This window comes from Carettochelys insculpta, chromosome 4 (assembly GCF_033958435.1).
Source record: "Carettochelys insculpta isolate YL-2023 chromosome 4, ASM3395843v1, whole genome shotgun sequence".
Classification (NCBI taxonomy): domain Eukaryota; kingdom Metazoa; phylum Chordata; order Testudines; family Carettochelyidae; genus Carettochelys; species Carettochelys insculpta.
The window spans coordinates 7543507-7561118 of NC_134140.1; the positions used below are offsets into that span (position 1 = coordinate 7543507).

General features: G+C 51.7%; 1 protein-coding gene across 1 annotated transcript in view; it reads right to left on the reverse strand.

The window, feature by feature from the left end:
* Nucleotides 1-1678: 1678 nt before the first annotated feature.
* The window catches only part of LOC142012236 (uncharacterized), a 94407-nt gene continuing 78473 nt past the window's right edge, over nt 1679-17612 (reverse strand). Inside the window, exon 6 of the mRNA XM_074992087.1 lies at nt 1679-2446. Coding sequence (XP_074848188.1) covers nt 1791-2446 — 656 coding nt within the window. The 3' untranslated portion in view covers nt 1679-1790. The remainder of the gene's footprint in view (nt 2447-17612) is intronic.

The window sequence follows — 17612 nt, forward strand, 5'->3', positions numbered from 1 at the left end:
CTTGGGGAGTGGGATGACAACCACTGGGTCCGCCACTTCAGGATGACCCGACAGACATTCCTGGAGCTGTGCCAGTGGCTCAGCCCCGCACTCAGGCACCGGGACACTGCCATGCGGCGTGCCCTCCCTGTGGAGAAACGGGTCGGCATCGCTGTCTGGAAGCTGGCCACTCCGGACAGCTACCGATCCGTGGGCCAGCAGTTTGGTGTCGGAAAGGCCACCGTCGGGGCTGTCTTCATGGAGGTAAGAGAACCCACAGGGGCAGGCCAGGGGGGCCAGGGCAGAGCAGGGGGGCCAGGGCAGGGCAGGGCAGGGCAGGGTAGGGGAGCCAGGGCAGGGGAGCCAGGCCAGGGGGGCCAGGGCAGAGCAGGGGGGCCAGGGCAGGGCAGGGCAGGGCTGGGCAGGGCAGAGCAGGCCAGGGGGGCCAGGGCAGGGGAGCCAGGGCAGGGGGGCCAGGGCAGAGCAGGGCAGGGGGGCCAGGGCAGGGCAGGGCAGGGCAGGGGAGCCAGGGCAGGGCAGGCCAGGGGGGCCAGGGCAGGGCAGGGGAGGGTAGGGGGGCCAGGGCAGGGCAGGGCAGGGCAGAGCAGGCCAGGGGGGCCAGGGCAGAGCAGGCCAGGGGGGCCAGGGCAGGGCAGGGCAGGGCCATGCACACCCTGCTCACCCCTCATTGGGGCTGTCCCATGTGCTTTCTCTGCAGGTCGTGCGTGCCATCAACTCCATGCTCCTGCACAGGCTCGTGAGGCTGGGGGACCCACGTGCCACTGTCGCCGCCTTTGCCACCCTGGGCTTCCCCAACTGCTTCGGGGCTCTGGATGGGACTCACATCCCCATCCGCGCCCCGGACCACAGTGGAGGCCGATACGTCAATCGGAAGGGCTACCATTCAGTCGTCCTGCAGGCCTTGGTGGACAGCCGGGGACGGTTCCAGGACATTTACGTGGGCTGGCCTGGCAGCACCCACGACGCCCGGGTGTTCCGCAACTCGGGCCTGTGCCGCTGGCTGGAGGCGGGGACCTACATCCCCCAGCAGGAGATCCCTCTGGGGGACACCACCATGCCCTTCTGCATCATCGCGGATGCGGCCTACCCCCTCCGGCCGTGGCTCATGCGCCCCTACACGGGCCACCTCTCCGCCAGCCAGGAGCGCTTCAACCAGCGCCTGAACCGTGCGCGCCAGGTGGTGGAGCGCTCATTTGGCCGCCTCAAGGGACGATGGCGATGTCTCCTCACCCGCCTGGATGCCAGCCCCAACAACATCCCCCCAGATTGTGGGTGCCTGCTGCGCCCTGCACAACCTCGTGGAGAGCAAGGGGGAGAGCTTTCTTCAGGGCTGGGCCGCCGAGGCCGGCAGGGCACACCTCCAGCCACCTGCTGCCCCCAGTCGGCAGGTGGACCCAGAGGGGACCCGGGTCCGGGAGGCCCTGCGGGCCCACTTCGACAACCAGGCCGCGGGGTGAACTGTGCCCAGGCCCCCTACTGCCCGCCCCTTCCTCCCCCACACTCCTGCCCCAACGCCCACACCACCATGGAGCACCCCACCGCCCCCCACCACTTGTCCAGGAGAAATGACAGCACGAACTTGTGGGTGAACGTAAATGTTTTTTTTGTCCTCATGATTTTTTTTTTTTTTAAATAAAAAAAAATATATATGTGAGACAGAAACCAAAAAGGAGGGACAAACATTCAACAAAACCAAGATGGGCACAAATAAAACTATGTACAACAATAAAAATGAAAGCACTGTGCGCCATCAAAAGAAAAACAAAAAGCAGGGAGGAGAACGGGGAGAACTATGTACAGGGGGGGACGGGGCAAACAGGGGAAACACCCACACCACCCACCCAGTCCCCAAAGTCTGTCCCACAACGGGGGGGGCCACGTCCCGGGCCCCTCGCCCCTACAGCCCAGCAGTGGGCGTGCCCGGCCGGGAGCTCCGCCGGGCCTGCAGTCTGGTGCGCGGCTGGGTGGGAGCGGGCTCCACCGGAAGGTAGCGGCGCCGGCGAGTCGCGGGTGGCTCCAGGGGTCACTCGGCGCGGTGGCCCTCGCGGGGAGGTGGTGGGGCGACGGCGGACGGCCCGGCGACGGCTGGAGCAGCCGGTGGTGGGGCTGCAGGAGCGGGCATGGCGGGCGGTGGCACAGCCGGCGCGGCATGGGGGGGCCAGGGAATCAATCAGCCGATTGATGGTATCCAGAAAGGCCCCCCATGCCTCTCTGCGCCAGGCCAGCGCCTGCTCCTGCAGCCGGAGGTGCTGCTCCGACACCTCCAGCTGCCGGCGGTGGATGGCCAGCAGCTGGGGGTCTGTGGCCGCCGCCGGTAGCAGGCGCGGGGTCCGCTGTCTGGCCCTCCGCGGGGCCAGTCGTTCCTCGGCCGAGGGGCTGCCCTGGAGCGAGGGTCCCGGAGGGGTCTCCGGGACGACCGATGCCTTGCCGGCGCTCTCTTCCGGTCCTTCGGATGGTGCAGGTGCAGGTGCAGGACACAGGAGAGGAGGGGGGAAAGAAGAATGGAGACAGGCGTTAGTGTGGGCCCCGAGCCGTGGCCTTTGTCCCCCCCGCCCTGTGCTGCAGGTTCCCCATCTCCGTCCCCGGGAGATGCTGCTGTGATGGATGGGGTTCAGGGGTCCCCCTGCCCTGCAGCCCGTCCCCTGGTGGGAGCGACTCTCACTTCACCCCGCAGGGTCTGAGAGCAGGAGAGCTTTCTTAGGCCACAGATGGCCAGTTTCTGGCAGGAGTGACAACACCAGCTGTCGGAAGAGACAGTCCTTCCAACCCGTCGTGGGGAGAAGACCCCAAGGGGGGCCCCTCTGGGATGCAGCTTTCCCCCTCCTCTGGCTGGCTGCCTACCAGCTCTCCCTTCCCCTAGCCTCTACCTGTGGCCCCCGTCCTCGCCCCCCAATTCCAAGCCAGCTCGGCTCCTCCCTCCTGTTTGTTCAGGGCAGAGGTGTTACCTGCCAGCTGTAGCGCCAGGATCCTCCTTTGGCCCTGGGAGCTCCTCGGCTCGGGTGGCTCATATGTAGCCTGAGTCTCCCTTTGGCACTCCCCCCACTCCATCGCATGCTGCTGCTGCGGGGTGTCCGACCCCCTCCGCCCGGGGGCCCCTCGAGGTTCCGCTCCCCCCTGGCCCGGGGATGGGGCATGGCACTGTCATGCAGGGTGGCGGGGGTCAGGGGCTGATGGCTGCAGTGCTGTGAGGACAATGGCCCTGGTGTCCTTGGGGCCATGGCCATGTGAGCGTGTGGGGGGCCCTGGACACATCTCTGTTCCCCCCGCCCCTCAAGCCCCGGGGTGTCCACCAGAGAGGGGTACCTATCTGTGGGTCCGCTCCCATGGTCCGGAGATCCCCGGGGGTCGGAGGCCCTGCTGCTGCTCCGGGATGGCAGGAGGAGGATCTGCAGGCTGGAATCGGTGGAGGAGGAGCCCCCCTCCTCCTCCTCCTCCTCCTCCTGCCGCGATGTCCCGGGGATGGCCTCCGGGGGGGGCCCCCGGGGTGCGGGGCTTACCTCCGGGGCGGAGCCCGGCTGCAGGGCCTGCTCGGGCTCGTCAGCCGAGGTGTCAAGGGTGGCCGGAGGGGAGGAGGTGTGCCGGGAGCCCAGGATGTCCCTGAGCTCCCTGTAAAAGGGGCAAGTGACGGGGGCGGCCCCAGATCGGCTGGCCGCATCCCGGGCCCGGGCATAACCCTGCCGCAGCTCCTTGACCTTACTCCGGACATGGTCCGGAGTGCGGGCAGGGTGACCCCGGGCAGCCAGGCCATCGGCCAGCCGAGCGAACGCATCCGCATTCCACCTCTTGCTCCCCATTACCTGGAGTACCTCCTCCTCGCTCCAGAGCCCCAGCAGGTCCCGCATCTCGGCCTCCGTCCAAGAGGGGCCCCGCTGCTGCTTCCCAGACTGCGTGGTCCTCTGGCTGCCCTGGCTGCTGTGGCTCCTCTTGGGGGGGGTCCCCTGGGGGCGCTGGGGGGGCTGCTGGGCAGCCATGGCTGCTGTCAGGGGCTGAGGGCTGTGCAGGCTCGCCGCCGCGTGTACAGGCAGGAGCCTGCACGTTGTCTCAGCCTCCTGCAGTCAGGGCGGGGGAGGGGACCTTTAAGGGGCCGCTCCACACGGCCACCAGTGAGCTGCGGGGCTGGAGAGAGCGTCTCTCAACCCCCCAGCTGATGGCCGCCATGGAGGACCCGTCAATTTCGACGTTGCGGGACGCGGATCATCTACACTGTCCCTACTTCGACGTTGAACGTCGAAGTAGGGCGCTATTCCTATCTCCTCATGAGGTTAGCGACTTCGACGTCTCGCCGCCTAACGTCGAAGTTAACTTCGAAATAGCGCCCGACGCGTGTAGACGTGACAGGCGCTATTTCGAAGTTGGTGCCGCTACTTCGAAGTAGCGTGCACGTGTAGACGCAGCTTGTGTGTGCCCATAGTAACGGACAGTCACTACCTGGGAGAGGTCACAAATGAGGTAGATGGGAGAGATTCAAAAGGTGTGAAGAAAGATATATTAGTCGCCACATTTTACAGATGGGGAACTGAGGCATAGAGATTAAGACAGTCAGAGATATTAAGGCCTGTTTTACACTTAAAAACTCAATTGACCTAACCATGTCATTTGGGGCTACGAAAAATTTCATGCCGAGTGCATGATTAGGTCAGCAAAACCCCAGGTGCACAGGTAGCAAGGTTGACAAAAGAATTCTTTTATCGGAGATTAACTATATCAGCAATGCCCCCATCCCCCGCCCTCATACAACTGCCACGTGTCTATATCGGAAGTACCTACACTATGGTATTACACTGAGATGTTTCAGCTACCAAAAAACTGAGTAAATGAAAAGTGTTGGGAATAGTTTCCAAAAAGAAAAGATAACAAATTTTTAAAAACCTGCTGCTTTCTCACTACTTTTAATGGAAAAAAAATCTAGCTTTTGGGCACAGCGTGAGAAGAGGAAAAGATACCTTTCAGCGATAAAATATTTGGGCAAAAAATAGACAGCCAGCAGAGCACCAAATCCATCCACTCATCATAGGAGAATACTTTGTATGAACAGAATGAAGCAGAAGAATGAAGGCTGGACAACACCAGGGTTAGAGAGTAAGGGGAAAAAATGTTGCTCCAAGAGGGGATATCTGCTCACTCTGGGCACTCTGTGGCAATTTTTACCTGAATTCTGCATCCAGATTCTGATGCAGCAGCTTCTGTCTATTAAACATTGGTGTTTCATCAAAGAAAAAGTATATAACTAGGATTGAAAAGGTGAGGGTTTATTTTTATCAGTAAATGTCAATTTCACCCTGCAAACAAAAACTGACCAAAAATATTTTGATCAATCATGATCACCTTTACAATAGGGAAAGTAAGAAAAGTGTGCTGGAGAACAGCTTGATTTGAGGATATTTACTTTGTGTATTTTGAGAGATTATGTTGACAGTTTCTGTTTCAATGATTATTATAAAGCTCTAACTTTTTGTATCTCAATGCCCACTGTCATTAAATAATAATTTGATCTCACCCCCACCATGATTTCCTGCAATTGTGAAGGTATAAATAGATCATAATAAAAACTTTTAAAATAAAACTTTGATGTTATCCACTGAAATTATAAAAAAATTGAATTCTACCAAACCCATATATAAAGTGATTCCCCAGGCTAGGTTAGTGGTAGCCAGGATTGAATTCCAGATCCCTTGATTTAAAATCATGAGCCTCTATTACCTGAGCTAAGAGCTTCACCTCTGTTAATTGTGGGCAGAAGAGCCATTCAGAAACCTCTATATCATCCAGAATTGTCACCTCATATAACCGTGGGTTCTAAGTTGCAATCAAATAGATCACTAAATTTTGAAGACCCTTTGTCTTATTTGCTGTTGAATTCAATTTATTGTACCTTATCCCAACCTTTTCAGGTTCTTGGTATGTTGTGCATTTTGTATCAGTGCATAAATGTATTTTAGATGTTGCTAGGAAGTGAATGCTTCAAGATTTAATAGCTGATTTAGAGATGGTTTTCAGCTTCTAGGAAGAGATTGGAGACGCTTGGGGGTTGTGGAATATATGCTATGGCTGAATGTTTCCAGTATAAGGATCAGCACAGAAACAGTCAATGGTGTTGACATATAAACTGCCCTGCTTAGGTTCCAGAGTTATCAACCAATGCAATAAAAAATACAGTTCTATTTTTTCAGGCTCTTGACAAACTCATGGAGACAACACTGTATTAGTAACATAGGAGTAACATTTTCAAGTTTTATTCACAACCATAGGAACAGATTTTTTTTAAAAAAAGTAAAGATAATTCTGAGTCAAAGGGTAGATTCTATGGCTACCGAATGCACAGGGTCTTTATTTTGGCTAGTGCAGCATGATTAAGTCAGTGACCTACAGACAGTCAATCATCTGCTTAGTAATTGGTTTTCTTTTCAGATATGAGGGAGGGAAAAAAACTCTTTGTACAAATGATTGTTTGGAGAAAGGTCACAGCAATTTGTACATGCTAATCAGCATGCACACATCAGTCATATTTTCTTTTTAATAGTTTCTGTGTCTAGCAAATGCACCGAAGCTGAGAGGACACCCCCAGAGAAATCATAAGCCAAGCTGGATTTGTCTTTTGGGATGACTCTGCCCAACAATTTTTCCTGGAACTTTGCCAGCACTGGTCAAAACAACACAAATCTCTGGGAATCTCTCTGGGTCATTTTGAATCTGTTTATAATTTTCTTGGGGTATCTGATAAGTCCATCTGTATGAGGGTGTGCTAGGTCAGGAGCTGACTTAGCACCCCGTCACTCAAGTCCCCCGGTGGACCTTAACTGGGATCATGCAAATGGCCATTTCGAAGTTTACTAATGAAGAGCTGAAACACATATTCAGCACCTCATTAGAATGCGGACGGCCATGGCACTTCAAAATTGACACGGCTTGTCCAGATGGGGCTCCTTTTCAAAAGGACCCCGGGAACTTCGAAATCCCCTTATTCCTATCTGCTCAGAGGAATAAGGGGATTTCAAAGTTCCTGGGGTCCTTTTAAAAAGGAGCCCCGTCTGGAAGAGCCGCGCGGTGGCAAGCCACGTCAATTTCAAAGTGCCACGGCCACCCGCATTCTAATGAGGCGCTGAATATGTATTTCAGCGCTTCATTAGTAAACTTGAAAATGGCCATTTGCATGGCCATTTCAAAGTTTTGGCTTGAGTAGATGTAGCCTTAGTTAATGACAATTAACTGCATAGACATGCAGCTGAGGAGCTAACTGGATGCAAGGAAGTTCACTGCTGTGACTACATGAGCAGACAGGAAAGAGGTGCAAGGGATTAGGGTGTCCTGGAAAGAAGTGTGGCTGGAAAAGACTCTTGGGGACCACAACCTGGTGTTTGCTGCACCAGTGTGAAAACAAAAAATAAGTTTTTATCTGCCTCAGGATATGAAATACCTTTGAGCACCATCTGTAATGTGGCTCTGACCATACAAGTGGCCACAAGTCATATCAAGGGAGAAGGGCCCCAATTTTCAGCTGTGGGCTCTGATTTTGGTGGCTTAGTTCTTCAGTGCTCATCCTGGGATGCACTCAATGAGACTGATCTGCGAGAACACTGGCATTTCCAGCTGACTTCCACGGCCTGTCCTGATGCCTCTGAATCCAGCCCCCAGGCTGACAAGTTGAAGAAACTGAGAAAATTCTTGGATTCTTCTGGGCCACAGGTGGGGCTACCTGACAGTTTCCCCTGATGGCTAGTGCATTTTCCTAGTAGTTTCACTAGGAGTTGAGCTGGCTGCTGCAGCACTGACCCACAGCTCAAGACAGGAAGTGAAAGAAACAGAGGACCCTTTGCAGAAGTTAGTGGTGTCAGTGCTGCTGCCCATGTGGAGTCCTTGCGTCCCATTCCAACCACGGGCCATCCATGTGCAGGGGGCAAAACACAGAGAGGGGTGCCAGGCCCCTTTTTCTCCTTTCCATGGAGGAGATACAATCCGGCTGTTAATCTTCATTGGAACCAAAACAGTGGTCTAGGTTCGGTGTCCTGTTCTAAACTGGACACGGCAGCTGAACCAAAAGAAATGAGATGGAACCAGATATTTTCACCTGAATGTTTTACGTGGTCTGTATCTGACAGCTGACCTCCTCATGGGCCTTTCCAAGCTAATATTTCTCATGGGAAGCCAGGCAGGCAGTGTGAGATTCCCCTAGATTTCACCTGTGGGATGAAAACCATGGGAAACATTTGTTTACTAATTCAGAACCAGATCAGAGAGCTCATTGAAGGATTCGGGAGCCAGGTCTGGCTTTGCAGGGACGGCAGGCGGTGAAAAACATACGGGGAATCAGGAAAGATGGCTGGAGTTGAAAAAAGAAGGATATTTAAGGAATGTTTCAGAGGCCATGGAGTTCAGAAGGGTAAGCACGGGCCTGACGTTCTATACCTTGAGGGAGCCCTTGTACCCCGTTTATTCCTCACCTGCATATAACTGTGCCAGGTTAGGTATCCGGAAAAAGGTTATGATTGGCTGAAGGCAGTGTTCCCTGTAAGCTGGGTATTTGTGTGGCTGCTCAGGAGAGATTCAAATGCTGCCCAGTTGGTTAGCAGAATGCCCATGGCTAGTTTTTTTTTTTGTCTCTCTGGGTGGTGCACATTGGCACACACCTTGGTGCACATAAAACTTATTCTGCACATGGATGTTAAAAATCCACCCCATGATGGAAAAGAGTAAAGGCAACATTGGCTGAAGGTCACTGTTCTTTCTAAATATGTCTTTTTAGTGCATATGAAGTTATGAGATAGTGTTTTGGTTGTCAGTAAAATATTCGGTAAATTGGAAAACCAGCCAGATGTTAGCTTCTCAGAGACAACAGCAAGGAAAGTGACTGGTGCCTGGTGAGGTGTAAAACAACCATCAAGAGCTATTGTTCAGCTAGAGAGTTGCCATTCAGTGATTCACCTCCATAAAGCCACCACTGAGGAATTGCTGAGCCAAGCCTGGATCTGTGATTTACGGCCAGATGGTACTGAGAGTATAAAACAGAACCTGGAGGGGCTGCTTGGCCTTTCTCCTGCCCCCACCTAGGCTGCAAGGAACAAGGATGCTGAGAAGATTGAAGACTCCAATAGAGGAGACTGACCCTGGCTTAAGGGATAAACCTGCACATTAAGGGCTGGGATATCCAGTGTGCTGGGAAAATCTGCTTAGCTCAGTTGTTGCCCTGTTTAATAGGGCTGAGAAGTTAGACTGTGTGCTTGCATATAGCTTCTTTTGATAACTAACTCTGACTTTTAACCTATTGTTTATGGTTACTGAAAATCTGTGGTTTTTGGTTTTTTTTTTTGTAGTCAAGACCTTTAACTGTTTATCTTTACCAGTGAGTTTGCCTGATAAATTTATAAGTTTATAAGATAAGTTTATCTGGTAAATTGCTCGGGTTTGCACGGGCTGGTGTGTATTTACTTTCCTCTGATGAAAAGGTGAAACAATGAATACATTTGCCCTGATCATCGTATGTGCTTGAGGTACAGTGATGGGCGCTGGGAGGCGGGATTTGGCTGGTGCCTTTCTCTGAGTGATTCAGGAGTGGCTCTGGGAGCTTTCAAGCAATCTAGCTGGGTCTGTCACTCAACATGCTGTTGTGTTGAGTGATCACAGTGCCTGGAAGGGGTTGCTGCTTCTCACTGGTGATGCACTGTGAGAGACAGCCCAGGATGGAGAGTTAAGGGGACCCAGTGGTCTGACAGTCCCAGGCTGTCCCTTGGGGATTCTGTCACAATGGGTTGAGCAGCCAGGAGCTTATCTTGTTATCTACAGCCATGGTGTCCAACCCCTTCTGAAGTAGTGCCACTATTGTGGCGCAGTCATTCAGAAGTCACCACAGTGTGGTGTCCGGACAGGTATCCTGCTCCATCAGTGGGGATAACCTTTCATTCGTGTGCGTATGTGGATCTGGATGTGGATACCTGTGGATGTAAAGTGGCTAGCAGCAAATCTGTAGAGTTCTAGATATAAAATTATTATTTCCATCCCTGTCTGGAAAAAAAAAAACAACCAAAAACGAGCTGTAGAGATCCCCATTGACATCCATGCAGATTTGCAGGGCTCTATCTATAACATGTCATGACATTTGTAAAAGTGCTGAAGAACTTGCCCTGGTTCGAGCAAGGGAGCCACTGGGATCTAGCTCTCTGGCACGGTAGGCTTCCTGCAGATATTTACGAACAGCTCGATCAACTTTTCAGGGATGTCGTACATTCTCATAACTTGCAGTATATCACACCAGCCCTGCTCCGATGGCTACTGCGATAGGCTTCAAGAGAGCCCCCAAAGACCACGAAATCAGATAAGGATGAAGGTGCCCAAGCCAGGTTGATTGTGGAATGAGATACAGTAACAGTTGTCAGCAGCCTCCACTGAACCACTTCACATATGTACCCCAACAATGGTCCAGCTCAGTCAGGGCCAGGATAGGGACACGGCCTCCAAGCCCAGACAAAGAATTGAGCTGAGGTACCCCGACGTTTCAAGACTGAGACAAGCAATCTGCTCCGTGCCTGGCGTATCACTTTACACATTAATGACACGTTTGTTGCCTCCCTTCATCCTTTCCTCCTGGCGTTTCAGACGAATTGATCCTATTCACCACCTGTTCTTGAGCTTTCAGGCCTGATGTTTTAGACACTGTCACTCTTGTCAAACTGTTACCGTGTGCTAGGTAGGGATGTCCCTTATACCCTGTGTCTACACGATGAGCGTGTTCGAAAGATGCTAACACCAGGTAGGAAGAAGAGGCTGGGGGGTCCTTTCGGAAGGTCCCCGTCTCCACGAGCGGCGCGCTATTCTAAAAGCCGCACTTTCGAATCGCCGCAGCTGCAATAATGCTAATGAGGCACTGCATATTCATGGCAGCACCTCATTAGCATCTTTTGAACCCACTCCTTAACATGCCCCTTCCGAAAGGAGGGGGCTTGTGTAGACCCAGCCGTACTGACCTGGTGGGAGGTATTGACATGTTCCATATCTTTTAGCGCTGCTAGTAGTTCATGTCCTGGACACTGACTTGCAGGCAACCATCTGCTATTGACAGGGCCTGCTTGTTCCTCACAGTACAATCTTTCTACCTTTGTTTCAGGCCTCCAGACTTCCACCAGGCCCAGGCTTCTGGTTCTGTCTCCAAGTGGCTACTGTTCAAGTGTACTAGCCACATTATTCTGAAAAGATATTTATTAGCCAAGCCAATGACCCACGCTCCACCAGCCAAATAGCCACAGAGCTGCTGGGAGATATGTAGGGGTAGAGAGATGCAGGCTAGCTGAATCCAGCTAGCATGCTAAAAATCACAGCATGGCCCAGGCAGCAGTGGCTTGGGCTACCTATGCGAGCACAGTGCTACCCAATGCTCTGAATACATATTTGTGCAGCAAGCCTGTTCTGTCACTCCTGCCACCGCACCCCAGGGCTGATTTTAGGGTTAGCTGAAGCAGCCTTAACCCACCTCTGTCTACACCTCCCAGCTACTCTCTAGAAGTTCCGTAAGTGACCCTCTGTGTCATGCTGGGCAAATCTCTCTACTTTTTGCTTTCCTCAGTTCCCCCTTGCTGTAAAACAGGAGTAAATGCTGCCTACTCCCCTGACCAGGGTGCAGCAAGGGGTTGTGAGCCATATCCTGTGAGCTGCTGAGTCTTACACTGAGATCAATGGAAGCTGGTGGTGCTCAGCTCCAGGTGCCCAGCATGAGGGCTTGGGCCTGGATCTGACCAGTGACTGTAAAGCAAGCTGCAGCAGTGCTCGTGTGTATGAGAACTACCCCACTAGTGTCTGCAAAGAGCTTTGATACCTTCTTTTGGTGTCCCAGATTTATTAGCCTTGGTAGGCATTTGCATTACCGTTTGCAATAGGAAAGGGCGTGGGCAATGAATGTGCACATTGGTATTGTTAATGTTCGATCCTGTTCCAGCAGCACCTTTCTGTGAGTGTCAGGCATTGTCTGCTCTGCAGCTAGGGACTGTTTGCATTCTACAGCTCCTCTGCACCAGCACCCACCACACCCCAGGCTGTTTTTGTCACATCGACAAGCTGGAGTTGTCATCAGCTGATCACACCATCAGCGAAAGACTATGAGAATTCCCCCCGAGAGAGCAAGCAAGGGGAAATTATGCTCAAGTAATTGTGCTCTGCTACATCTGGAGATGGTCTAAGGAGGCAGTTAGAATGATAATGCCAATACTTACTGACGGGATGAATAAATTTCATCACATTTCCTTGCCATTATCTCCTGTGTGAGTATCACAGAAGAATAGACAATTTATTGTCAAATGCCTAACTGTACACATAACGTAAAGCTATACGGATGTCTATTTGTGGTGGGCAAAGCACTGGGCTGGTTGACCTCTCTCCACCCGAAAGGAAGAGGGCAATGTGACCTCCCAGGAGAGTCTGAGGGATTTGGGTTTGTTTAGTTTGCAGAAGAGAAGTGAGAGGTGATTTGATAGCAGCCTTCAACTTCCTGAAGGTGGAGCTCTGAAGAGGATGGAGAGGGGCTGTTCTCAGTAGGGATGGATGGCAGAACAAGGAGCAATGGTCTCAAGTTACAGAGCAGGAGGTGTAGGTTGGATACTAGGAAAAACTGTTTCACCAGGAGAGTGGTGAAGCACTGGACTGAGTTACCTAGAGAGGTAGTGGAGTCTCCATGCCTAGAAGTTTTTAAGTCCTGGCTTGACAAAGTCCTGGCTGGGATGATTTAGTTGGGGTTGATCCAGCTTTGGGCAGGGAGCTGGACTTAATGACCTCCTGAGGTCTGTTCCAGCCCTAGGCTTCTATTAAAATTCCCACAGCTCAGCCCAGTCAGGAGCTAGCAGTGGGTGACATCAAGAGGCTGTCTTGAGAGGCAGACAGGTGTTCTGATCTCCAGCTGAAATAGTTTGGTCAGGAAAACAGACCATTAAACACTCAGGTGATGTGCAGAACTGTGAGATAGGAGAGCTCAGTTGAGGAACTCTTCCAGGGAAAGCTTCCTTAGAAGACGAGCAATGAGATCTTAATGGTTCCTTCCCCACCAGAAGTAGCCAGCAACACAGTAGCATCCTCTCAGGTAATCTTTTGGTTTTTTCCATACAACTTTGCCTGTAGCAGAGAGTCACTATGGTGCCAGTCCTAAAGGCTGTTGACATGCAGAGGCTCTCCTTTAGCTCAAGTAGTAAACTCCAGTGTGGAGCTGAAGACCTATAGTGCCAGTTCTGACTGCCCAGTCGTACATGTGCATCTGATTTATCCACCGTATAGTGCAGCCTGTGACTTTACTGTGCTTTGGGAAATTTAGGCCATGATTTTGCTTCCTCAAACCTGACAGCTGTTTAATGAGGGTCCTATATAGCACAACTGAAATATTTGGGTCATCTTTGTGTAGGCCAGAGGCACTGAGCTCACTAACAAGGGAGAGTAAGAGCCAGGTGGCTTTTAGCTCACATTATAGAGGAATATGTATTTAAACCCTAAGGTCACAGGGTCAGTTCCTCCTGCTGGTGATGAGGGTCTGTCAGCCTTTCATTTGGAAAAAGTTGGTTTTTGCCTTGACCTTTCTGATTTTGTCCCTACCCATTTGTGTTTTTGTCTATATTCATTCTTTGTAATTGGACCTTGTTTCCACTGTTTGTAACACTCTGATGTTGAGTTTCAGATCACAGAAGATCTCCTGGATAAGCCAGCGTGGTCTCTCGCCATACTTGCTATCTTTCCTGCGCAATGAGAGAGTTTGCTCTTGTACCCTTAATAATGTCTCTGAAGAACTGCTGATTCTCTTTAACTATTTTCCCCCTTAGTCTTGCTTCCCATGAGACCCTACCTAGCAACTCAGGCTACGTCTACACTTACCGGGAATGTGGACAGCTGCTAATACAATTTTAGGTACGACAATTACGTACATAAAATTGATTTTGCAGCCATCGACATTGGTCTCTGTCCTCACTGCAGAATGTCGATGGGATTGCTCCTCCCACCGACACTTCTTAATCCTTGCAGCTCGCAAGGAGTTAAGGGGTCAACGTCGACCCCGGAATGTGCTGTTTGACACCTGCGTGAAACGGTGCCCCGGAAGATCGAACCTAAGTGTTCAATCTTCCACGGCCAGTGCAGACCTAGCCAGAGCTGGCTGAAGTTTGACTTTTTAAAATCCATTATCTTTATCATGCTGTTTGTTCACTACCACTCCTCAGAATCACAAATTCTACCATTACAGGATCACTTTCGCCTAAGCTGCCGTCCATTTTCAATCCGTTCCCCACCATTTGTCAAAATCAAATCTAGAACAGCCTCTCTCTCTACTAGCTTTCTCCATTTTCTAAACTAAGAAGTGTCTCCAATACACTCCAAGAGCACGTTGGATAATCTGCACCCTGCTGTGTGGTTTTCCCCAACAAATGTCTGGTTTGGTTGACCTAGTTACCATCGCTTGAGAAGGTGGTGTTCCTACACCAAGAGGGAAAACCCCTTCTGTCTGCACTAACGGCACTATGGCAGAATATCTATGGGACGGTCACTATGCAGCTGTGAAGCCACGGTGTAGACATGGCCTTAGGTGATAAATGCCTAGTTTGATGTGATTTCTCTGTGTGTCAGTTTCCTCATCTGAAATACAGGGATAATAATTCCTGCCATACAGGAGATGGTGTGCAAACCAAGAGATAGTAGGAGCCTTTTAAATGAAAGGTGCTATAGGAGAAAGATGCATTCTTTCTCATTATTCCAGGTTTCAGCCGTTCTACATAAGCCCCACATGGCCAAAAATAACTGCAAATCTCCCATCCAGGATGCTTTGCTTGCCAGAGAAAGGTTAGCTTGTCAGATAAAGCCTGGTTTGCTGCTGGAAAAGTCTGCCACAATGCTTCTGCGAAGGATAATAATCTGGCTTTGTGTGTCCCTGGCCTGACAGAATGCTCGGAACTGAGGGAAGTGGGACCAGTGAGAAAAAGGAGGTGCCCCGGGGAAGTTATTTGTATTGCTCATCAGATAGCAGCAGCCACACAAAAGACACATTTCTGTCCCTTGGAGAACAGAAGGAAAGAAAAAAGCAAGAGACTGTAGCAACCTGTGAGCCAACCTGCATCTGAAAGAGAGAGCAGACAGAAGGGAAGGGCTGCTTGATTTTGTAGTTTGCTACTGGGGACCACAGAGCCCGATCTGGGAGGAAAGCAGTATACCGCTTCAGGCAGGGACAGAGTGAAATGCAGAGGTGGAAAAAGTACTCAGAAAGTTCCTGGAGTAAAAGTGCACCTGCTTTCACTTCTGGATGCTTGAGTATAATCAAGATACAAGGGTGTGTGTAGTTTGATTCAAGTAGTTTTCCAGAGAGATGCTGGTGACTTGTACTTACGTACATCCCCCAAGTATCTGTACTTTTTAAAATTCAAGTACTTTTACTTTTGGGTACATTTTCCACCTCTGGAATCACACCAAGGAGACAAGTCAGATGCTCTTCTCTGGCATCTGTAAGGCCAAGGCCGCATGTCTCAAGCTTTGTCCCACAGATGCGCTAGGCAGCAGGCTTCTCCATGCTGCTACCCAGCAGCGCTCTAATCAGGTTGCAGTCCACTACCCACAACCCACAGGAAGTTCCGCCTCAAAGGGTCTGACAGGCAGGAGCAGCCTCATGGCTCCTGATTGGCTGTCTGCCCCTGTTACTCTTCTTGAACTTCTGGCTTTGGTCTCAACTTGATTTGGACTTTTCCTACTGACCCAGATCCCCAAACCTGCCTTGAATTCTGATCTTTTGTACTGGCCCTGGCCTGGCACTTGACTACAAACTCCGCTGCCATGCTCAGCTGCAGGCTTGACCACTATCTTACCACAAACAGAGCTTAGATGTTTCATGCATTTATCCTCATTTTAGCAAGGTTGGAGGCTGCCTATAGATCAAAGCCAAAGCCATACTTGCTGTTTGACCCAGCTCCACTGGCAGAAGAGTATGAGTCTTGCCACATCCTTGTTTTCATTCTCTGGGCAATATTTGCAATTGTGCATTCCACAAGGGTATCTGGGAAAAGTACTTGAGTGGGGAGAAGGTTTCTGTTAGCAGAGGGGTGGGGCAGGGGGGGGTTGGCATGCAAGAGGGTGCTCCTGGCTGGGACGGAGGGGGTTGAAGGAAGAGAGGGGGATCAGGGCTGTGGTGTGAGGGTTCCAGCAGGAGGAGGGGCTGGAGCTGAAGGGTGTGGGATGCAGGAGGGAGCTATGGACTGGGATCAAAGGGTCTGGAGGGCGGGGCGGGGGGGTTAAGGCTGGGATGGAAGATATGCAGTGGTGCAGGTTTGGGGCAACTCTTACATCAAAAGCTCCTGGAAGCAGCAGCATGTCCAGTTCCAAGGTGGGGGTGTAGCCAGGTGGCTCTGCATGTTGCCCCAGCTGCAGGTGCTGCCCCGGCAGCTCCCATTGGCTGCAGTTCCCAGCCAATGGGAACTGCAGAGCTGGCACTTGGGGTGGCAGCAGCGGAGTCCCCTGGCTGTCCCTATGCCTAGGAGCCACAGAGAGGACATGTCTCAGCTACTGCTAGCTAGATGGTGGTGTGGACCAGAGCTGCCAGGGTCCCTTTTCCAGACAGGCTGGTCAAAAACCTGACACTTGGCAGCCAGTATTCCCTGGAAGCTGGGCACTTGTGCGGGTGCCCAGGAGAGATTCAAAAGCTGCCCGGCTGCTTAGCACAGCACCACCTCTAGGTTTTGTGTTTCTACTGGTCATGCCGTGGTGCACATAACAAAATTGATTCCGAACATGGTCAGAACAAAAACAGCACATGGATGGAAAAGATTAGAGGGAACATTGCTGGCAAACATAAGGCCAGTTTTATGTAGGGGGTCAAACTAGATAACCAGACCTTCGGCCAGTTAAATTCCTGTAAAACTTGTCTATGTCTCATCTGGAAAGATTACACTGACTGAGTCCGTCTCTCATTAGTGGCTTGCTAGCCAGAGCAAAAGCAAATGCCTACAACTAAGACCTAATTGGCTTCCTCCTTGAACTCCAGAAGGGAAGCTTCAGCTTTTGATGCTGAAGGACATAATAAGACAGGTCATACTGGGTCAGAACCAGTGTCCCTCTAATCTTTTCCATCCACGTAGGGATTTTTCCATCCATGTGCAGAGTAAATGTTTATGTGCTCCATGGCAAGTGTGAATACGCACCACCAGTGGAAACAAAATCTCAGCTAGGGGCTCAGCTTACAAGGAACATTGGTAAGAAAATGATCCATCTAGCTCAATCCCCTGTTGTCGGACAGTGAGCAGTGCCCAGGCCCCTCCCACTCCCCACCCGTGCTCTGCCCATGCCCCCTGCCACTCCTGCTCTGACCCCACCTGCCTCCTCCTGCTTCCATTGAGTGCAGGGGCAGTCTCCCATCCCTGGGAGAGCACGGCCTGAGAGCAGCACAAGCTAGGAAAATGCCACTCCGGGAAAGAGGCAGAACTGCCCCCTCGCTCACCAGAAGCAGCACGGCGCTGACAATGAGTACACGGGGGGCCAAAGCGGGGGGGTGGGGAATGACCCCCACATACATGCTTCCCCCGCATCACCTCTGTTCCTAAGGGTTGCTGATGTTCTGTTAGCTTCCTTGCTGCTGCACACTGAGTGGATGTGTTCAGAGAACTATCCACAGTGACTCCAAA